The following is a 20,523-nucleotide window of genomic DNA, read 5'->3' on the forward strand; positions in this document are numbered from 1 at the left end:
GTTACGCAGTTAAGAGAAAATCGAATGTTTTTCATGATCTGTGGTTTTTTTAATTATCTTCTTGTTGATAACTTATAAACTATCTCTTTTATTTTAATCTTTCTATCTAAGAAGTTGGCAAAGAGTGCCACTACCAGTCACACATATAGAGAAGTTCCAGTTTTGTGTGTTTCTGAATGGGCTTTTTAGCACAATTCTGAATTACAACTTGGTCTTAGATCATTAAGTATTAAAAAGTAAGGTCTAAGTTTCTGGTTTCTAAAAGTATTTTGACTTAATAGATCAACTATAAAGAAGCACTAAATACTCTTTATTTGCTATTACACATAAACCACAGTAAGTGCCTTTCAGTGGTAAAAGGCAGCATCCTTTGACTTAGGGAATTCTAATTAAAATGACATCATCAAGGCAAGCTACTTCCTGATGTATAGCCATTGCCTGTAACAGACCAGTGAATACAAACTGAAACACTGGTGAGTCTTCTCATTACTGAGACAGTAACAGAATTTTCCCAGTGTTTAAACATACTCATATGTCCAGTTATATAAATTTAAGTATAAAACCATTCAATAGGTTTGAGGTGACACACCCATCTTTGTGGAAAGTAGAACTTTAATAATTAAGTCCAATCCTATTTTGAGAAAGGGAGAGCAGTGAAAGTATTTCTACAATTGGAATTGTTATTTTTTTTTTTAAAGATCATATCCACTTTACTACAAGTCAGTTTTACTTAAATCAGGACTGTCCAACAAAAACATTGTTAGCCATTCATGAATCTTGCTAGCTGGGGAAATCGAAAGCTAAGAGCAATGGGAGGAGTCTTCACTTTTGCAACCCTCCTCTCCCAAGAATAACAGAGGGCAAGACATTCAAGGTTGCGCAACTTCAAATGAAGTGAAATGACTGACCAATGTCATTTTTCCCATCTTTAAAAACGCTTCATGTTCTTGGCAGTTGAGGGATTGCAACATCCCTGTCCAAACTGAGAGTTTCATCTCCTTACTCGAATAAAACTTGCCCTGCTTCTTGCCTTGCAGACAAACTAGGATCTGGACACTGCTGAAGAAATTTCCAAGAAGGTGAGTCCTGCCCCCTGCCATGTAGTTGAGAGTTCCCAGGGCCCCATTAGGGAACAGGGAAATCAGAACTGTTTCCTTCAGAGGAGATTGGAAGGAGCAGGGCTGGTGCCAGCTGCTCAACTTCTAGGTTCTGAAGCTTCAGCAGACATCTTTATTCCACTCTTCTTTTGGCCTGAGGCAACAAAAATGAATTTTGGTTAAGGCTGATAATAAAATAACTTTCTAAGTGTAAGTATGAGGAAATGGAAAATGAGAGGAAGGCTTTAGTTATCTTTTTTTTTTTTTTTTACATTTTTTAATTTTATTTTGGAAGTACTCTTATTTACATATCAATCCCCCATTCCCTCACCCTCCCAACCTCCCATGCTTCCCACTGACCCTCCACCCGACTCCCCACCTACTCCCCAGGAATAGTGAGGTCCTCCAAGGGGGACCATCAAAGTCCCTCACATCATTTGGGTGTAGGGCCCAGGCCCTCCTTCTCATATCTGGGCTACAATAGTAACCCTCCATAAGGAATGGGCTCCCAAAGTCCATTTGTGCTCTAGGGATAAACACTGGCTGCACTCTGGAGACCCTAGTCGTAAACCTGGGGAACCAGCATTGGACAGAATCAAGCTCTCTGAATGTGGGTGCCAGCTAGGAGGCCAAGACTTTAGTTATCTTGACTGGAGATTAAGAAGGAACTAGTTGGCTGTGTGAAATGACTGGTTAAACAATAGGATAGTGACATCAAAGAATTACTGTGAAATAGTCTTTAGTGAAAATACATCAGGACTTGGAACTGCAACCTAGTGTTCCAATATTGAGCAGCATGAAAAACAGTAGACATGCATAGTTCAAAGTTCCAAAGATTGCTACAGTTATTCAAGTCCATCTTTTTCTGATCATCCACAAACATAGTTATCATTATCTTTTTATCAGTAGTATCTCAATCACAGTGAGTTAGTTTCTGTCATATTGAAAATTATTTGGTTTCTTTACCTTTAGATTGTTCGAATTTGTTTTTTTTTTTTAATTTTCTGAAGGAAAATGTAAGGGGCTGAGGAAGAGTTAATTAGAAATGTATCTCTATTGCCTACTTTTAGGATATTTTAAAGCTGTCCCATGTACTCTTTGAGTTCTTAATGTGTACTGAACAGAGTAATTTAGAATATATATGCATGTAATGTTATCTTTCTTGGTGTATCATTTATGTTTCTCAAACATTCTAATTTGTTTTGCAGATGTTTATACTGTGTTAATTTAGTATTTGAGAAATATACTGATGTATCTATCAAAATATTGTGGGTTTACTCAAGTTCATAGATGAGTTTTCTCTTTCAAATACACATGAAAGGGATTTATGTGCATCTCCACATTTGAAACAAAACATATTTTATGTTCTTACTTATTATGGTCCTATGAAGAGACACAAAATACTAAGGAATACCATACACTATTATAGGTATACAAATTTTCGTTTAAACTATTTTCTCTTTCTAAGGGTAAGTTCTGGTTGGTTTTTGTAACTGACACAAGATAAAATTATCTGAAAAGAGATAATGAGATGAGAAAAGGCTTCCTTCAAAATAGCCTGTAGGAAAGTGTGTAGGGCATATTCTTGATTAATGATTGATGTGAGTATGTAGCCCATTGGGGGCAGTGCCATTCCTGTGCCGGTGTTCCTGAAATGCTGAGCAAGCCATGAGGATGAAGCAAGTAATCAGGGTTCCTTGTGGCTTCTGTTTCAGTTCTTGCCTCCAGGTTACATCCTTGAGTTCCTGCTCTGACTCCCTTCAATACTGGACTGTGATGTGGAGTGTAAAATGACATGAACCCTTGTCGGCCCAAGTTGGTTTTAGTCATGGGGTTTTATCACAGCTATAGAACCTATACCTAAGTGAGAAATTGATGCTTGCTTTTTGGGATATTATTGTGACACACCTCACTGTGTTTAGGAAGGATTATGAAAGAAGTTTGCAACTTTGGGATGTAAAAGCAATTGTATGTTTAGAGATTGATGAACTCTTGTGGGAACTTACAAGATAAAGCAGAGGGCAGTGCAGATGGTGCAGGTCTGGCTTGGAAATTTTAGAGGGAAGATTGAGAGTCCCCTAAATAAACTATTGAGACGACTCAATGTTTTGAATTACAAATCTGTGATTCTGGTCAGCTAGAACCGAAGAACAGGATGTGATTAAGAAGGCCCCAGCATTATGGAGGTATAATCTGGGAAATGTCTTCTCACTGTCAGCACACAGAAGTTGAGGCTTTCCAGAAAGGAGCAAGACTGTACCTTGTGCTGAAAACCAAACTTTGCAATGTGAAAAGTTGGCACTGTTTTGGAGGCATAAAGGGTTCATAGGGAATTGCTGTGTCTTGTCACTGTAAAGGCCATGAAAGGACATTGGTGAAGTATCAACAAGCTGCTATGGGGACCCCAGCATTTTTGAGATGTCAGCACCATGGGATGTCCACCAAGGATGGCAGCAGGTGTGGAGAGAGGTAGATAAGAATAGGAGAATCACTGTGTGTGCTTGGATGGAGAGCAGAAGAAATGGAGCTGCCAAAGCCCTTTGAGCCCAGAGAATATTTTCATACTGCTGCATTTTGAGTTTGCTATGATTTAAACATAATTATGGCCTGCTTTTCCCCTCTTGGAATAAGAAGGTAGGTAGATTAATTTTTATTTTGTAAGAGTTCACAGTTGAGACACTTTGAATTTTTAAAGGCTGCATTTTAGAGAGGCTTCTGTGCTTTACAGAGACACTGGATATTTTTGACACTTTGGATATTTTTGAAATGCATTGGATATTTTAGCAAGGCTTTGAAATTTGGAAGAGGAGTCATGTGTTTCAAAACACTGAAAATTTAAAGTGTTTAGCTGTTTAGAAGTGAGGCTGGACACACATTGGTATCCAGAATTTGATGGGCAGGGATTAGCAATGATGCATGTATGCTATATTGTGACATACTGGAAATTCTATTGAGGTTGGATAATTAGTCCAAATTCAAAAGGAATGTTACTTGAAAAACAAAATGAAATTTCTCACATAAATGGAACCCATAAAAATTACACATAATCTTTGTCATTACATATTATGTTGTACTTGAAATATTTGTGTTTACACAAGAGCCAACCTAAATAAAAACTTTATATTTTTATTTTCTTTGGGGTATGGAGATCATTATTGCATAAAAACTGGAATGAAGCTCTGAAGAAGGGAGTTTTACTGTTTAGAATCAGTTTTCATCTCCTCCTTGAATTTGTAAATGACCTAATTTTAAATGTCTTATGGCATACGGAGTATGTATTTTTCTTAATATTCATTATCTCCCTGTCATATGTTCTTGTGTGAATCTTCTATTCATCCTTGGGTTTCTTTGAGCATAGATGGTGTTCAGTTACTCTCAATAAATAAGGAAGCAATTGACAGCCCTAGAAATTAATATCCAAATAAACTGAGGTTCATAGAAGCATAATTCCAAAACTGAAACACTGAGCTCTGTCAATCCTCTGAAGATTGTCAAGGAAGTACATACAATGTGAATGAGCTACAACACAGAACATTCATTCCATTGGAGGATTTAGGCAATTTCCAGAAAATCTATTTTTTAAAAAAAAAATTCTATTTTTCTAATTTTTGTCATTAGTTTCTTACAAATATCTCTGATGACAATTGAAAGACCTATGAACATAATTATAACTTTAATTCTATTCATATTTAGCAGCATGAAATTTGTAGGTTTTCAAACTGAGTCTATGAGAAGTCTAGTCATAGGGTTGCAGTCTCAGTAATGATGCCAGCTATGGGTTTCACCTCATACGGCCCTAATCAAATAGCAAATTGGATGGTTAATCCCCAAATCTTCATGGCACTATTGCACCAGTGAACAAGTCTTGCCATACTGGTTGTTACTGTATCCCAAGGATAAACAACACAGTAAAGTTAATGACTATTTTGTTCCTCCAATATTGTGCATAGTACCTTCCAGAATTGGAAAATCTGGCCAGTAGGGATGAGGCTTTCATGTAAATATCACCTTGATTTCTCCATGTTCTATAACTCAAGGAGGGTGTCTTCTACAGTAGAGTCTTACCATGAAATTCTGGAGTGTAACCAAGAACATTAACTGGAGGTTATATGTTGGAGTTTTATGAGAACTGACTAGCCAATAATTTTAAGACAACAAATTATTTTATCAGGAAGGATTATTTCTAATAAATTAGGAAAGTATTAAAAGATCCTGGGAGGATTTACCCATGGTTTGTAGGTATAAAATTGTGTCTATGACCAAATAAGAATCATTAAGTCAAGCCTGAAAGGATAAAATCAAGAAACTATTGACACAATTCCATCTAATAAATTCTAGGGTGCTGCTCTGAAAAGCATATTTGGGAAATTGACAGTGATGTGAACACAAAGAACCCAAAGATCACAATCCAAGCCCAGGAGAGACAAGATGCTAAAATGAGGGGGTGTTTTGAGGGGAAGCATGATGGACAAGGTTCAGTGGCTCAGCATGAGCCGTGTTACTTCAGTCATAGTTCATTCAGGTACACTGTAGTAAGATGCAGTCCATTTGCCTATGGATCACTTCAAAATGAGACAAACCAGAAACTCACAGGCAGTTACGCAGGAACAAACTCCAACGCCAACTAAAGATGGAAAAGGACCCAGGATTTTAATAATCATAGACTAGACTCTAAACACTGCAACAATTACTGATTCCAACACTTTTCTTCCACCACAGCTGCCACTGGCCTAAGTCACCTAGAGTGACTAATGGGGAAGGATTTCCTAAACTTGTTTACTAAGACACAAGTTCCACATCCATTTTGAACAGTGGCACAGCTTGTATTAAACTTTTTTTCTTTCACCTTATCAATTGCTGTCATTCACTCACACAGAAATAGCCCTGCTTTGAAATTGTCTATATGTGTGTGTAATCCCATGTTCATTTTTCATTTTTCAGGATTGTACATAATTTTAGAGAAAATGAGTGAATACAAGACAATTGTTCTTTTAAAAGTAATGAAGGACATGGATGAAAACCATTTTAGGACAATCAAGTCCTTATTAAGAAAAAAACTAAATCTAACGAAAAAGATGCAAGAGGATTATGACAGATTTCAAATAGCTGACCTGATGGAAGACAAATTCCCAAATGATGCTGGACTGGACACACTGATTGAAGTTTGTCAAAGCATTGAAGAACTTAAAGGCCTTGTGAAAAACCTGAAAACAGAGAAGGCAAAAGGTAACAGGGGAGCACCCTGCACACTTATCCCTTCTCAACCCTTCCCAAGCTGTCTATTTTCCTGCAGTGATCAGAGCTGATAGGTCTCTTCCCCACTGAGTGCCCTAGAAACTATAGGGCTCGAAGCATTTCAGATGTCAACAAACTGACAATTTCAAGAATTCCTTTCTCCTTTTCCTTTCTTTTTTAATTTACATTCTTTAATTACTGCTCATATTTACATGTCCATCCACCCCCATTCCCTAGTTCTGCCATCCTCCCATTTTCCCCACCAACCGCCCCCAACCCACCCCACAACTCCTCCACCAGGGACCTTCAAAGTCTGTCATATTGTTTGGGGGATGGCCTAGGCCCTCCTTGCTCTATCTGGGCTGCAATAGTATCCCTCCATATGGAATGAGCTCCCAAAGTCCATTTGTGCTCCAGTGAAAAAGACAGGCTCCACTGTTAGAGCCCATAGACTGTCTTGGCCTCCTAGCTGGCACCCACATTCAGAGGGCTTTGTTTGATCCAATGTTGTTTCCCCAGCTTTATGGCAAGGATCTCCATGCTATTAGTAGGTCAGGTCCACTGTTTCTGCAGGTCTCTCCTGCCCTATCTTGGCTCCTTTGATTATCCCTCCTCCCTATCCTCAACTGAATTCCAATAATATGGTTCAGTGCTTATTTGTGTGTCATCCAATTGCTGTTTGAAGCAGAAACAAGAAACCCTTTCTTAAAGAGAAAATTGATATATTTCTGCATAGACATCTTTTGCATTTGAGGTAAATAAAATAAAAAGCAGTTGTTAAAGGAGATTAGAGTATCCAACATGATGAAAAAAATAGAAAATGATACAGTGAAAAATGAAAAATCATTTAAATAGAGTTCAATTTAATGCTAGATTAAGACTCTAACACATTCATTAATATTTTCTTTCTGGCACCAGCTAAAAGGAAAGAGGGGGAGAAAAGCAACATCCCAGCAAGAAGACGCGGGAGAGATGAACCCAGTTCTTCCCAACCTATGTCCACCACAAATGAAGATTTGGAACCAGAATCAGGCAGGAGTACACTGAACTCACAGGTATGGTGGTTAAGCTCCCAGTGGAAAATCCACTAAGGTTCTTCCCCTTTTTACATTAAGTGAATGCTTATCTGTCTAGTCATAGGATCTTAAAAGTGGAGATGTGGGGTAACCAGTCTCATACTTACTGGTCATTCGTGTGTCAGAACTATCTCATACTTTAACTTGTGTTGTGTAATTCTCTATGATGGGAATGAAAAATCATTACTCAGGCAAGCAAGGTGGCTCTGCAGGCAGAGGTGCTTACTGCCTCACTGATGACCCGTGTTTGATTCCCAGATCCCACATATTAGAAAGAGAGAACTAACACCCATGTGATGTCTTCTGACTTTCACATGGCCTCAGTGGTACATCAGCCCATACATGCACAATAAAGGAACATAAAACAGGTTAAGTCATCGTTCTTCTTATAGACATTGATAAAATAGCAGTCAGTTTAAGGACATACTTTTCCAAAGCCTCTTAAAGGACAACAAACCTCCAGCTGGGCTTTCTAAACATAGACCTGCTCTTCTGTCGCCACGAAGATGCACAGAAAAGTGATGTAAATGAAATTTTTGTTCCTGTATAAGACAATCCTACCTCTGATTCTCTGTTCAGAGAATGCTGTCCCCAAGGATGATAAGTCGATGCTCTTGGTGTTAAAGTTATTGTGCTTTATTTAACATTGAAAACCATGACTGGGGGTTCACAATAAATCTCAATAGGAGAGGAGAGAACAGCTTGGCATGCACAAGACTTGGGGTTTAGTTTCCAACAGAAAAAGGAAAAGAGAAAATCAACTGTTATCAAGACAAAAAGAGGTTTCTTCACGGAGAAGTGGAAACAAACCCACAAACCCTGAAGACTATGATTCTTTCGTATGATTAAACATTCATCCTATTATCAAATGCTTATGTCTAAACCTCAGTTAAAATTAATCTTTTTTTCTTGAGAAGGTATACCATTTGAAATTATTTTGATCTGAATAGACTATATGCAGCAGTTTAATTTAACTACAGTTGTTAGATGGTCAGTTAAAAGATTTTAACCTAAATAGATGCATCCAGAAATACTGAACTATTGTTGCAAATGCCTTGGGGGCTTACCAATCCATCTCCCATGTTTGACAGACTCCTCATGTGTCTGTATCAATAGTCTCTAACAGCCTCCTCACCCCTAAGGTGCTGTCCATTCCTTCCCATATTGTCCAGGTTTCTAGGTTATCTACAGCAACTGCTTCTACTCCAACAAGGCCGGATCTCCTAACAGTGCCACTCCCTGGTGAACAAGCATTCAAATCTATGAATCTATGGGGGCCATTCTTATTCAAACCACTACACTATAGAATCTACCTGTTCTCAATGAGTTATGCACAGGGGTTGGAGAGATGGCTCAGTGGTTAAGAGCACTAGCTGGTCTTCCAGAGGTCCTCTTGTTCAATTCCCAGAAACCACAACATGACTCACTAACATCTGTAATGAGATCTGGTGCCCTGTTCTGGCCTGCAGGAATGCATGCGGACAGAATATTGCATACATAATAATTAAATGTTTTCTTTAAAAAGAATGAGGTGTGAACAGTGACACAAATATAATCAGGATCCAGTAATAAAACAGATTCTTATGGCCTGGGAAATATGATACTTTACTTAATACTAAAAATAGTACTAGGGCTGGGGATCAAACTGTGTGGAAAAGCACCACTCACCTTGTACAAAACCCTGGGGTTGGATTTCCTATACATGTGAAAATCAATAAAGAAAGACAAATATTGTTCTTTCATAAATAGAGAAAAACCCCAAAATACTGAAGATGGCAAAAAAAAAAAAAAAAAAAGAGGAAGCTCACTCAGGAGCCAACACAGCTTCTAGAACCTTCAGGAAGTAACATACAAAAAAAAATGAAGGATGTCTCCAGACTCCTCATAATGATTCACCAACACCATCCAGCAGTTCTTCAGACAAAGCACCACTTTCCTGTTCCCTTCCCAAGCACATCACTGGACTCATCACAACCTCGGAAAAATGTCCCACTGCTCCCCTACTACAAAGATTTTCCTCATATTATTCAATAGCTCATTAAGTTACAAATCATATATCACAGTCCCCATGGTATTAAAAAGGTAAGTATTTATGATATGATTTCTAATGTTGTCAACCAATTTTCTGCTTAGGGTTCAAAAGAAAGTATAGGGAAGACAGACAAGGATAAACAAGAGAACATATCAGTCCCCATTGCCTAGTTCCTTCTTAGCCCTTTTCCCTTTGCTGGTGACCCAACTTTAGAGATTATTTTCACATTTCTGTGATCTTCTCCGTAGGTGTTTTAACACATGCTGTTTCCTCTTGGAAGTCTTTATCCCTGCCCATTCACTGAGCAAATACTTTACATCTGCAATGGTCACTTTTGTTGAGACTCAACTTCAGACCTCTCCCAGGGATAGACTAAACTCTCCAAGACATTCCTCATCAATGAAAGAGTTTCCTTTTCTCACATTGATGCTTTCTTAATACAATTACAGCAATCATAACCTTGAAAAAACTTCTTATCTAATCTCCTAATCAGTCTCCTCATCTAAACTGCTGAGCCAGTTATATTGGAAATATAGTTCCTGATGTTAGAAGACATATATCAGGAATCAAAGTTAACCCCTGCCACCCCCAGGGTGAAGTCTGCAAGTTTCTAAGTCAAATTTCTGAGATTGCTACCAGTTATAGCTGCCTCCATGAGCTGGTACCCAGGTTGGCATGACTGCCACCATGCTGTCTCTTTCAGTTTTATAGTGCTGCCTCCATTTCAAAGCAATTTCCTGATGCTCAGAAATGGAGTAGGATACTGAGGAGGCATGCTATAAAGTAAAATGACTTAAAAAACCTGTTCTTGTGCCAGGATTCTCCTCCATGTCCACTATTAGGCAAATAGAAAAGCTGCTAGCTTGAACCCTTTCTGATTAAGAATATTTGAGGGGATCTTCCTGAGGCTGTCTACCTAACACTACCAGAAAGCTCTGACTTTTTAGTCAATGTTTTGTAATCGAAGTCTTTAAAATGTTCCTAGGTAGACTTGACTAGAGCATTGTAGGCTTTGTTTCATTCCCCACAACTGTAAATATAACTCCTCCATCTACCAGGTTAAATTAATATTAAGTGGAATCACTAGGTAGTGATTTAGGTAAATATCCATTTCTTCCTTTACCTACATTATAGTATGGCAATCATTGTTTAGATATTCTCCACTCTACTCAGTGAAATTATGATCTAACTGAATCATGCATGTTGATCCTGTGTGTATTGTATGCAGACACTAGGGAGAGGAAACATACCAAAGGAGCCTTCTAAGGAACAAGGATATCAGCAAGGTCCCAAAGAAGTGATGGTGTTGAACGTAACAGAACCATTTACTTACGATTTTGTTGAAGACAAAATGATGTTCCATGCCACGGTGGCTACTGAGACTGAATTCTTCAGAGTGAAGGTTTTTGACCCAGCCCTAAAGCACAAGTTCATTGCAGGAAAGATCATTGCTATATCAGATTATTTTGGTGTTGGTGGATTTCTGGAGATACACAGCACTTCTTCTGTGTCTGATGTGAGTGTTAAGCAAAGGATGGTTATCTCAAGTACACTGAGGCAGTCAGCCAGTGCAACTCCTAAAATCAAGGATCTTTTCTCACTACCAAAAGGGACATATGTCAATGGAGAGTTTGTGGTAATTATGGTAAGTCATTGCATTATTTGTAAAATTTCTTCTTCAATCTGAGGCTTTAAGTTTTAATTTGTCACTGGAATTTGCTCAACTTACTTAACACAGAAAGCAATTGCCTTTCATATCAGAATATATAAGTAAAATCACTTTGGTGTTTGGGATAGTCTCTTATCATTCTTCTCTTCAACATACTACCATGAGAATTTTTTAAATTCATCAGTAAACTTTGGAATTTTCTTCACTATGAAAATCCATCTATAGCCATCCTATTCCCAGACACTGTTCAGTTTATAGCACGTTTTCATTTCAGAGTTTATTTCTTTGATAGCTTCCTTACCCATATTATAGGCAAGTCAGTGTGAAGGAAAACTAAAACTCATAAACTAGATACAGTTTGAGACAATGAGAATAAAAAGCCAAATAGACTACTCTGCCCTAAAATAGGGCCATGTCCAACCATCCAAGATGTGTTTTCATTATCATAGTCTTTAATTTTTAACAAGACCTTTTAGCAGAGTGACTAATATTTTAAATAATGAGAGAAAGAAGAGCTTAACAAACTAGTTTAATTTCACAATTTACAATGAGACAATGAAATCTAGGATATTAAAGGAAATCTGTGACTTTCTGGTGTTTCTTTAAGTGCCTATGTACCATTTCATCAGTATGTTTGTTCAATGTTTGAGTCCATAATTCATTGTGTATGAATCACAGTTTTTAGTTTAATCTATGCTATTTTTGTTTGTGCCAGTACATTTGGTTACACAGTTAATAACTGGGACACAAACTAGAATATCAGAACTAAATGCTGTAGATATAACCCTTGAGGGATTGGGAGGGAGTGAGCAAATCTTGGGTAACTGAACAAATGTGAACCATTTCAAAAGGAGGTGTGTGTGTGTGTGTGTGTGTGTGTGTGTGTGTGTGTGTGTGTGTGTGTGTGTGTGTTTGTCTGTCTATCTCTGTATGTCTGTGTATTTATCATGCTATTCCTTTTATGTCTGTCAGTTTGTACACTTTGTTTTATTCTTGTTGGTTTGACTTCTTTATTCACCTGTTTGTTTTCTTAAGAGAGAAAGAAGGTGTGCAGTTGGAAAGGTAGGGAGGAGAGGATTATATAGGAGAAGGTAGGGGAAGGGAAATTATGAGTAGAACATAGTTTTATGGAAATAACTTTATTTTCAATAAGAATAAAATAAATTAAATTAAAATATCTTATAATAATGTTTCTCAGACTCACAATGAGTCACAAGTAGCCTTTCTTCTCAGACTTCCTGGACATACCTAAGAAACTTGCAATGGTAACTAAATAGGTTTTGTTATTTATTTTTGTTTTTTCATTTTTGATCCCTTACTCAGATCCCTGAAAAACCTCAGCAATTCTGATGTTACCACTAGTACTTAGTAAGATATTCACTGTCCTAAAGACACCCAGCAGATGAAGTCTTTAGGTAGGTAAAACTTAACAGTGGCTTCCAAGAGATGCACTCATGGCTCCGTCATTAAAGGCTAGGCTCACAAAACCTCAAAAGTGATTACCAAGTAAAGTTTTGTTCTCCAGAATACCTTAAACTCTTTTATCCCTGTAATTGAGGGTTTTTTCTTTCCAGTTATTTATTCATTTTGTCTGTGAGGATTGAGAGGAAATACAAAGACCATGAAAGCATTATGGAGTCAGTAGAGAAGCTCCCCTATGTGAGTTTTGTCCTTCTACCATGAGTAGTGGTAATATGGCCCAGATAATCAGGTTGCCAACAAACACCCTTACCCACTGAGCTATCTCAGTGGCCCTTGTGCCTACGATTCTAAACCTAAGAGCCACACTTTCCTTGTCAGGGCCACATTTATGCCGACACACTTTATTTCTGCTTGATTCGACAAGCAATGACACATTTCTGAAAAGATGAAAGTTAACTTGTTTTTCAGAAAAATGAGAGGATTAATGAGATTTACTATTGGATTGGAGATGATACCGGATCAATGGAAGTGGTGGTCTATGGACGACTGACCCGTATCAGGTGTGAGCCAGGCAATAAACTTCGGCTGGTCTGCTTTAGATTGACCTCAAGTGAAAACATATGGCTGCTGAGGTCTGTAAGGCACAGTTACATGCAGGTGTGTGCTCTGGGAAATATCGTTCTTCCTAAGAATCATAAATACATATTTAATACTCTAGTAAATCTTGACTATTAGCATTGCATGGAAAATCCAACAAGTGGAGGAAAATTAAGCTTTGTGTATTTAATAAATTTTTTACATTATTTTTAAGTAAGGGTTTTTAAATAATAATAAAGAAAATAAATTCAGATAGACTCAAAAATTGATAAATGGTTAGTTAAATAATAAAACCTATTTCTTTATCAAAGCAGAGTGATAATTCAGAAGGACTCAGGTTAATTAAGATGTTTGTTTCAAATTCTGACTCTGATTTTTTTTCAAATTGACCAAAGACTGAAACACAAAGAACTTGGGGACTTCATTTGTAACATTCAAATTCTCAGTGTTACATAAGATCATGAAAAGAAATGCCAAGTCCCCAAGGCTACCCTGAGCAAATCAGACCACAATATGCTAAAATCCACAATCCTTGTCATACTTACACACTGTGTGGGATTCAATTTACACTTTTACTAAAAAGGTCACTATTACAGTGTAAACAGAAGAAATATAAGGGATCACGTGGATATTCACATAGAAATGCTCTTAAAGTACCATCCTTCTCAGACCATCAGCCAAAGTTTCAAACCTTCCCCTACAGCAGCTGCACCAGCAAAGCCTTTTCTCCCTCCTCCCAACCTGCAGTTCAGTGAGAATCAGCAACTCAATCTTTACCTCAGGTACCTCAGCCCTTTCCACTGTAGCTTTGTGCTCAAGCCTGTAGGAGTGACTAGTTAGTTTCATAGTTCCAAACAAGCTGACTGCAAGGACGGAGAGGCATTATAGAGATAGGCCAGAGTGAGAAGGGGGACGTGACACAGTAGGACTGTAGAGAGAAGAGTGGAACCATCTGCATTTCAACGGATTTAACATCTACGTTTTCTTCTTTAAGGTCATCAATGTGAGAAGGAAATTCTATCAACGCTGATTCAATTCTGAAAGCCTCCCTAGAAATGCTCCTTCTCTTGAACTCCATGAAAGGGGCTCCAAACAAAAACTGGGGCCCTTGAGCTCCTGTCCTCAAGTGGCTCACTACTTACTGCTCTTCATACATATTCTTGTCTAATCGGTACTGACACTTTTCCATGAATAAAGTTTCACTGCTTATTTGCTATCTGTGTGAGTCTTACCCCAAATCTTTGAATGAAAATAGAAGATTTTGAAAACACCAGGCTTGGATTCTGACCACCCCCATATCCTGTAACAAAGACACGGGAAGAAACCTCATCAAATGCTCAAGATTAGGTCTTGGATTCCAAGCTTTCAACATTCAGTATTACATTTATTTTACTTATATAACACTTTATCTGTAGTTACCTGGCACAATACAAAACAAAAGGAAATTATGTATTTTCCATAATAGTAAGAAACAGGGAATTGTATCTTATATAGAACTAAAGTTTCAAATTATATGGACTACAAATGCTGTGCAACAAAGATGAAAATAACGGTGTCAAACCTACCTACATACAGTAGGCTGGAATTAATCTATATCTATGTTGTAGGACAATATTTCTGAAGAGGAGTAAACAAATATCTCCTAACCCCAAGCCAAAGTTTAGATATAACTTAAATCTGATTTGGTGACATAATGAGATACATATTTATTGTGGTTCTTATAGTAATATTGACAAGGCGTTATTTACAAGAACAGAAATGACTCAAAGATAGTTTTATCATCAAAAGAAATGACAGTTCATAAGGGCTGGTGTCATGACCCGGCATGTCTCGGTCTTAACCCATGAGGTTCGGCCTGAGTGGGGGTGTGTAGATCTGGAAACTCCTAGCAACCCAGCAGCAATAAAGACCAAACACAGGCCTCTTGTCATCTTTAGAGATCTCTCAGTTCCATGTTGTAAAACTAGAGTCTTCCCTTTGTCATCTTTTTGGCTGTTTCTTAGCCATCCTGCCATGACCACGAGGAGATAACTTCTGTCCTGTTCTCCTGTCTCTTGATGGCTCCTAACCCTCCCTAGTTACTTACACCTAGTCCCTCTGTCCAGGTGCAGGCCTATTCAGATGCTTAGGCCCAATAGAGATGCAAACTAGGAGACATCCTATACTGAGGCTATGGTAAGCAATAGTAGACTTGCTCTTAATTAGCAATACAATAGTAGACTGGAGCTTCTGGTTGCTCCTGTTGAGTGAAACTGGAGGCTGGATCTCAAAATATTTCATAACGGAATTATTTGGTCCTCCACAGCTGGAAACCTAGTACACACTTGACAGCCTAAGGACAGTACAATACATTAGAGAGTGTCTTTCTCAGGTAGTTCAGTTGCTCTGAGCCTCTTCCAGGTAGCTTGACTGGTTTCTATTATGTCCAGGAATATTAGCTTGTCTGTGAGTGCCTAGCAACACTCCTTTCAGTCTACACTTTCTTGGGGATGGGGGAACATATTTAATCTGGTTTCAGGGATTTCCTGTAGCTTCTAAGTTGTTTTCTTCTTGACCCTAATGATCTTCCTTGTAGGAAGGGTGTTCCCACCCATTCTTAAATGTCCTGCTACTCTGCATGCATTTGATAACACCCTGTGTGTTAACAAGTTGTCCTCTAAGAAAAGTGAAAGATTGAGATCCTGGAGAAAACTGCAGTCACCCTGATGTTTACATAAGGACTCAACGCCTCTCCTGCCCGAACTTATGCCACTCACAGTGTAGAGAAGACCAGAAGCAAAGTTGTCAGTTTCTTTTTGAGTTTGGAAGAAAAGAAAAAAAGTAGAATACTTGGCATAATAATGGCACCATTATTACAGCGGTAACCAACTGCTTTCAGATTGGATTTGAGGTCTGCAACAGAAGAGAAAATTCATACCCAGCACTATACACCTCATGAAACTCCCCAGTACCAGGAATTGGTTAAGTCTTGTTGAATTTTTGGCCAAAGGGAATCCCTAGATCTCCCTCAAACATTGCTGGTTCTTTGTTTGTTTGTTTGTTTGTTTGTTTTTCTATTTGTGTATGTGTGTGAGAGAGAGGGGGGAAGCTTGTTGATGATGTTGAGCAGTAGGGAGATAGGGAAAATCTGGTAGGAGACGGGAAAGGGAAGAGACCATGGAAAATTTTGCTGTATGAATTTTTATTTATAAAAACCAATAAGAACCAAAAAGGAAAAGGAAAAAGGAACCAGCAGAAGTGGCAGCATTACAGCAAAGGTGCATGCAGCAGAGCAGCATGACATGCAGGCAGTCAGCATGGCAAATGAACATGATGACACTGCAGGCTTCCAGAAGGGGCAGCTAAACAATATAAGGACAGTGGTCTCAACAGGTCACAGCAGCATGGCAGAAGTAGAGGATTAAGTACCAAAGGCATAGAGAATTAGAGGTGAAAACCTGTAGATAATGACCATAGGAAGACTTCCTGAGGCCTGTGGAGCATTTGGAGCCAAGGTTCTCAGGTACCCTAGACCTAGAATCGTTAACACTGGCTGCTGTCCAAGACTGAAGACTCCCAATACCCAAGCTCTCCATGAAGCTATAATCCTAGGCCAAGTGAATGCTGAGTTCCTAAGCCTTCAGGAATTGTAAGGTTTGGAAAGCAGAGGGTGTGAATGGCTTAGGTCTGACTACACAAGAGCAATAGAGCCTTGATGCCCAAGACTTATGAGCAAACTGCATGCAGGACTAGAAGGCAGGATTGTAACTGCTGCTGCCTGCTTGACTGCTACATTCTCTCTGTCAAAATCATTGGGCACAAGAGCTGCCCAAAACCAGCATTTGAAAACTTTCTTGCATGCCTATGTGCACATGGGACCCTAACCTGCTGAATGATATCACCCCAAGAACATATTCCTGTTTGCACATCTGCTGGAGTGTTCTCACCGACATCCACTGCCTGGCACCATTTGTACTGTGTCTCCAATTACATGAGACACCAGAGAGTCCCCACTGTCCTTGACAGAAAACAAATAGGTTAATGGTCATTTCAGGTTCCTGATGTTACTAACACCTAAGAGCTTAGCCACAGTTGTCAAGGCTTCAATGGTGTTATTACATAGACCCACTATACCTGCTGGGTTCAGCCATAAATAACAAATAGTGCAGAAATGCTAAGGACTCATTAACTTAATCACTAAAGGAAAGCAGTTTAGCACTTGTCCAGATGGCAGCTAATTCCTTCCCATTTATCCATCATTACATTTGTAAGTGTGTGACGAAATCTTTCTTGGGTTATTTTCAGGCTGGGAGAACTATTAATGAATGAGAGAATGATTTAGTAGTGCTTAAACCAAAAGTAACTGCACTACATAATGCAGCCCTGGAGTCCAGCTCCCAGAACTGCATAGGGTTATAATTAGAATGCCTTAGAGTAGGGGTGTTCAGGAAAGTCTTATCTATATAAAGACTCACGTACAAGATCTGAGGGTCATGTTCTTCGTTTTTGTTCAGCTTTGATACTCTTCATTTTCTTCATTCTAATCTGCTTTGACTCTCTGCTGCTTATGTAACATTTCAGCAGCAAACTCTTGCAATTAAAAAATAGTTATAATGGGTGCATCTGGGGGGAATGAGTAACCACAGCAGTGCCCGGCCTCAAAGTTGCCGGTGTACAGACACTGAGACGAGGTAGGGGGGCACACTGCTCAGTGAGACAAGCTACTAAGAGATTTTCACAGAGTGAAAAAATTCTTCATGCTTTTGGCAGTTGGGGGATTGTAACATCCTGGTCCAATCTCTGGGAGTTCCATCTTCTTACTAAAAGAAAATTGTCCTGCTTCTTGCCTTGAGGGGAACTGGCATCTGGACACTGCTGAAGAAATTTTCAAGGTGAGTCCTGCCTCTGCTATGTAGAGTTGAGCTCTCTGTGAATCACACAGGGCACAGGGGAAATCAGTGCTGCCTCCTTCAGAGGTGAGTGGAGAAAGCAGGGCTGGTGCCAGCTGCCTTCAGGGCAGTGAACCTGCAGCAGCCAGATTCCAATGCTTCACTAGGGAACATGGCAGTCATCATTATTCTACCCTTCCTGGGGCTGGAGCCAACACAAATGTTTTTTGATCACTGAGGACAGTAAAATACTGAAAAAAGATATATGTATTTTTGTATATGACTGGTCTGTTTGCATGTACACATGCATGACGGAATTGGGCACCAGATCCCATTGTAGATGGTTGTGAGACAGCATGTGTTGCTGGGAATTGAACTCAGGACCTCTGGAAGAGCAGTCACTCTCCAGCTTGTAAAATAACTTTCTTTCTTTTCTTTCTTTCTTTTTGGTTTTTGAGACAGGGTTTCTCTGTGTGGCTTTGGAGCCTATCCTGGCACTCGTTCTGGAGACCAGGCTGGTCTCGAACTCACAGAGATCCGCCTGCCTCTGCCTCCCGAGCGCTGGGATTAAAGGTGTGCACCACCAACGCCCGGCATAACTTTCTAAGTGTAAGTACTAGTAAATAGAAAATGAGAAGAAGGCTTTAGTTATCTTGGCTGTAGAGAGAGAAGGAAGTTGTTGACTAGTGATTGACTGCGTAAATGATAGGATAGTGAAATGAATGGATTAACATAAATTTTTATTTAGTGAAAAAGATAAATGACCTGGAATTGCACTCTCTAGTATTCCACTATTACACAGCATGAGAGGTGATGGTTATGTGCAGTAGAAATGTTTCAGATCAGCTACTCAAACAAAACATGTTTTAATGCTTTTATAATGACATTTAACAACCTGCTCTGCTGCCCTGTACTCCAGCTGTCAAAGCAGTATTCAATCACTACAAGAGAGAATTTCCATCAACTGGACAGTTCACTGTTTTGGTTAGTTGGTGTTTTTAATTTCTTACAGTGAGACATGGGGAAGAGTTAGAGCTCATTTGAAACAGATTTCTATTACTTACTTGTGGAATGTTTTACAGGCTGCCCGTGTGCTCTGATATAGCCCTTCATGTATACTTGAAAAGAACATTGTAAATGCTGATTTGGGGGGCTGTTACCATATTAGATGAATCCTCCCCAGTTTATCAATTAAATTGCTAAACTTTCTAAATCTTTGCAGCTGTTTCACTTTGTCCATTTAGTAACTGAGAGTCACAATGTTGAATCAACCATGGATCAGTGTTAGCTTTTTCTTGTGTTTCTTTCAAATTACAGTTTGTGTGTGCTCCCTCATCACAAATGGAATGTCCACTATGTATATATGTGAGTAGGTGTGTGTACATACATGCACAAAGGAAACAAAATATATTCTAGAACACTATTTTTGAGACGTGAATGAACATGAGCAGTAAGAAATGCAATGCACTATTTTATTAAATAAATTCATAGGCCACAATAGTGACTTTTTAAATGTAAAGTACAACTGTATAATTTTGTGATAGCTATTAAAAAAACTTTCCCTGCATTCCATTTAAAAGTACATTACTATAAACAATCTGGCTTTCCTTTTGTTATTGGGTAAAGTAATTTATTTTTAAATTATTCCACCATTAAGACATATTTCACAAACAACATATACGTGCATGTCATTAAAGGGTAACAAAAATTAAATTTAAAATTTTAGTGCCAGGCTAGTCTCTTCATGCATAGACTGATAACACTGTATTTTTGCTTTGTTTTGTTTTCATTATCTGTCCTTCACATTATGGCATTTCCTCCTTACATTTTAAGACAAATAAATTAGTCAACTCGATGTCCTTTTTTCTGTCTGTCAACCATATTGATATTCTTTCTGTTCCTCCTGTCTTTGACCAGGGCTTCACTTTTGAAGCAGAAGCACACCCTTGGTTTGAAGTATTTCTCAGTTTTACTCACTGTTTTCTTCCCATCTTACCATTATAAATTACTGGGATCTGAGTGCAGTAGAATATTTCTGAGAATTTCCCATGCTGTGTCATTTTTCCCTAGGCTAAATAAACTGGTTTGAATTATGTTTAGCTCACACGCCCTTTATACTGGTGGAACTGAATATATTCTCATATTGAGAATTTGGCTACCTCACTCTTATATATTCTGAATGCAATCATTATGCCCAAACCTAAAACAATTTTATTTCCACAACAAAACATGGATGCTCACATGTAGGTCAGATTCATTAAAAGTAAACACAGCCTCTTGGATTGCACATATAATTATATTTTGGATATACCTCTGTTGTCACAAGTCATAAAAGGTCAAATTTTTCAAATTTTGTATTCTACAATTGAGGTAGGACTTCAGTATGGTTTAAACATCACAGAGATGGGAAACTGTCTCTGTGAACAAATGAGTTCATCTAAGGAAATCAAACCTAAAAGGAGTAAAACCAAACAATTATTGACATAATTCCACCTAGTAAATATTGTGACCTGACACTAGAAAATAC

At 38.5% G+C, this 20,523-nt stretch overlaps 1 protein-coding gene across 2 annotated transcripts; it reads left to right on the plus strand.

Annotated features, from left to right (window-relative positions):
- Nucleotides 1-835: 835 nt before the first annotated feature.
- LOC100758264 (interferon-activable protein 203-like) lies at nt 836-14,344 on the plus strand. 2 transcript variants are annotated; one of them, XM_027418919.2, is made up of 6 exons: nt 836-1,079; nt 6,039-6,323; nt 7,251-7,387; nt 10,669-11,085; nt 13,000-13,188; nt 14,123-14,344. In XM_027418919.2, the coding sequence occupies exons 2-6, from the start codon at nt 6,062-6,064 to the stop codon at nt 14,156-14,158; spliced, it is 1,041 nt and encodes a 346-aa protein (XP_027274720.1). In that variant the 5' UTR covers nt 836-1,079; nt 6,039-6,061; the 3' UTR covers nt 14,159-14,344. The 2 variants fall into 2 exon arrangements, with proteins under 2 accessions (XP_027274720.1, XP_027274721.1); XM_027418920.2 differs by lacking the exon at nt 13,000-13,188.
- Nucleotides 14,345-20,523: the final 6,179 nt, after the last annotated feature.

Source organism: Cricetulus griseus, chromosome 5 (assembly GCF_003668045.3).
Source record: "Cricetulus griseus strain 17A/GY chromosome 5, alternate assembly CriGri-PICRH-1.0, whole genome shotgun sequence".
NCBI lineage: Eukaryota > Metazoa > Chordata > Mammalia > Rodentia > Cricetidae > Cricetulus > Cricetulus griseus.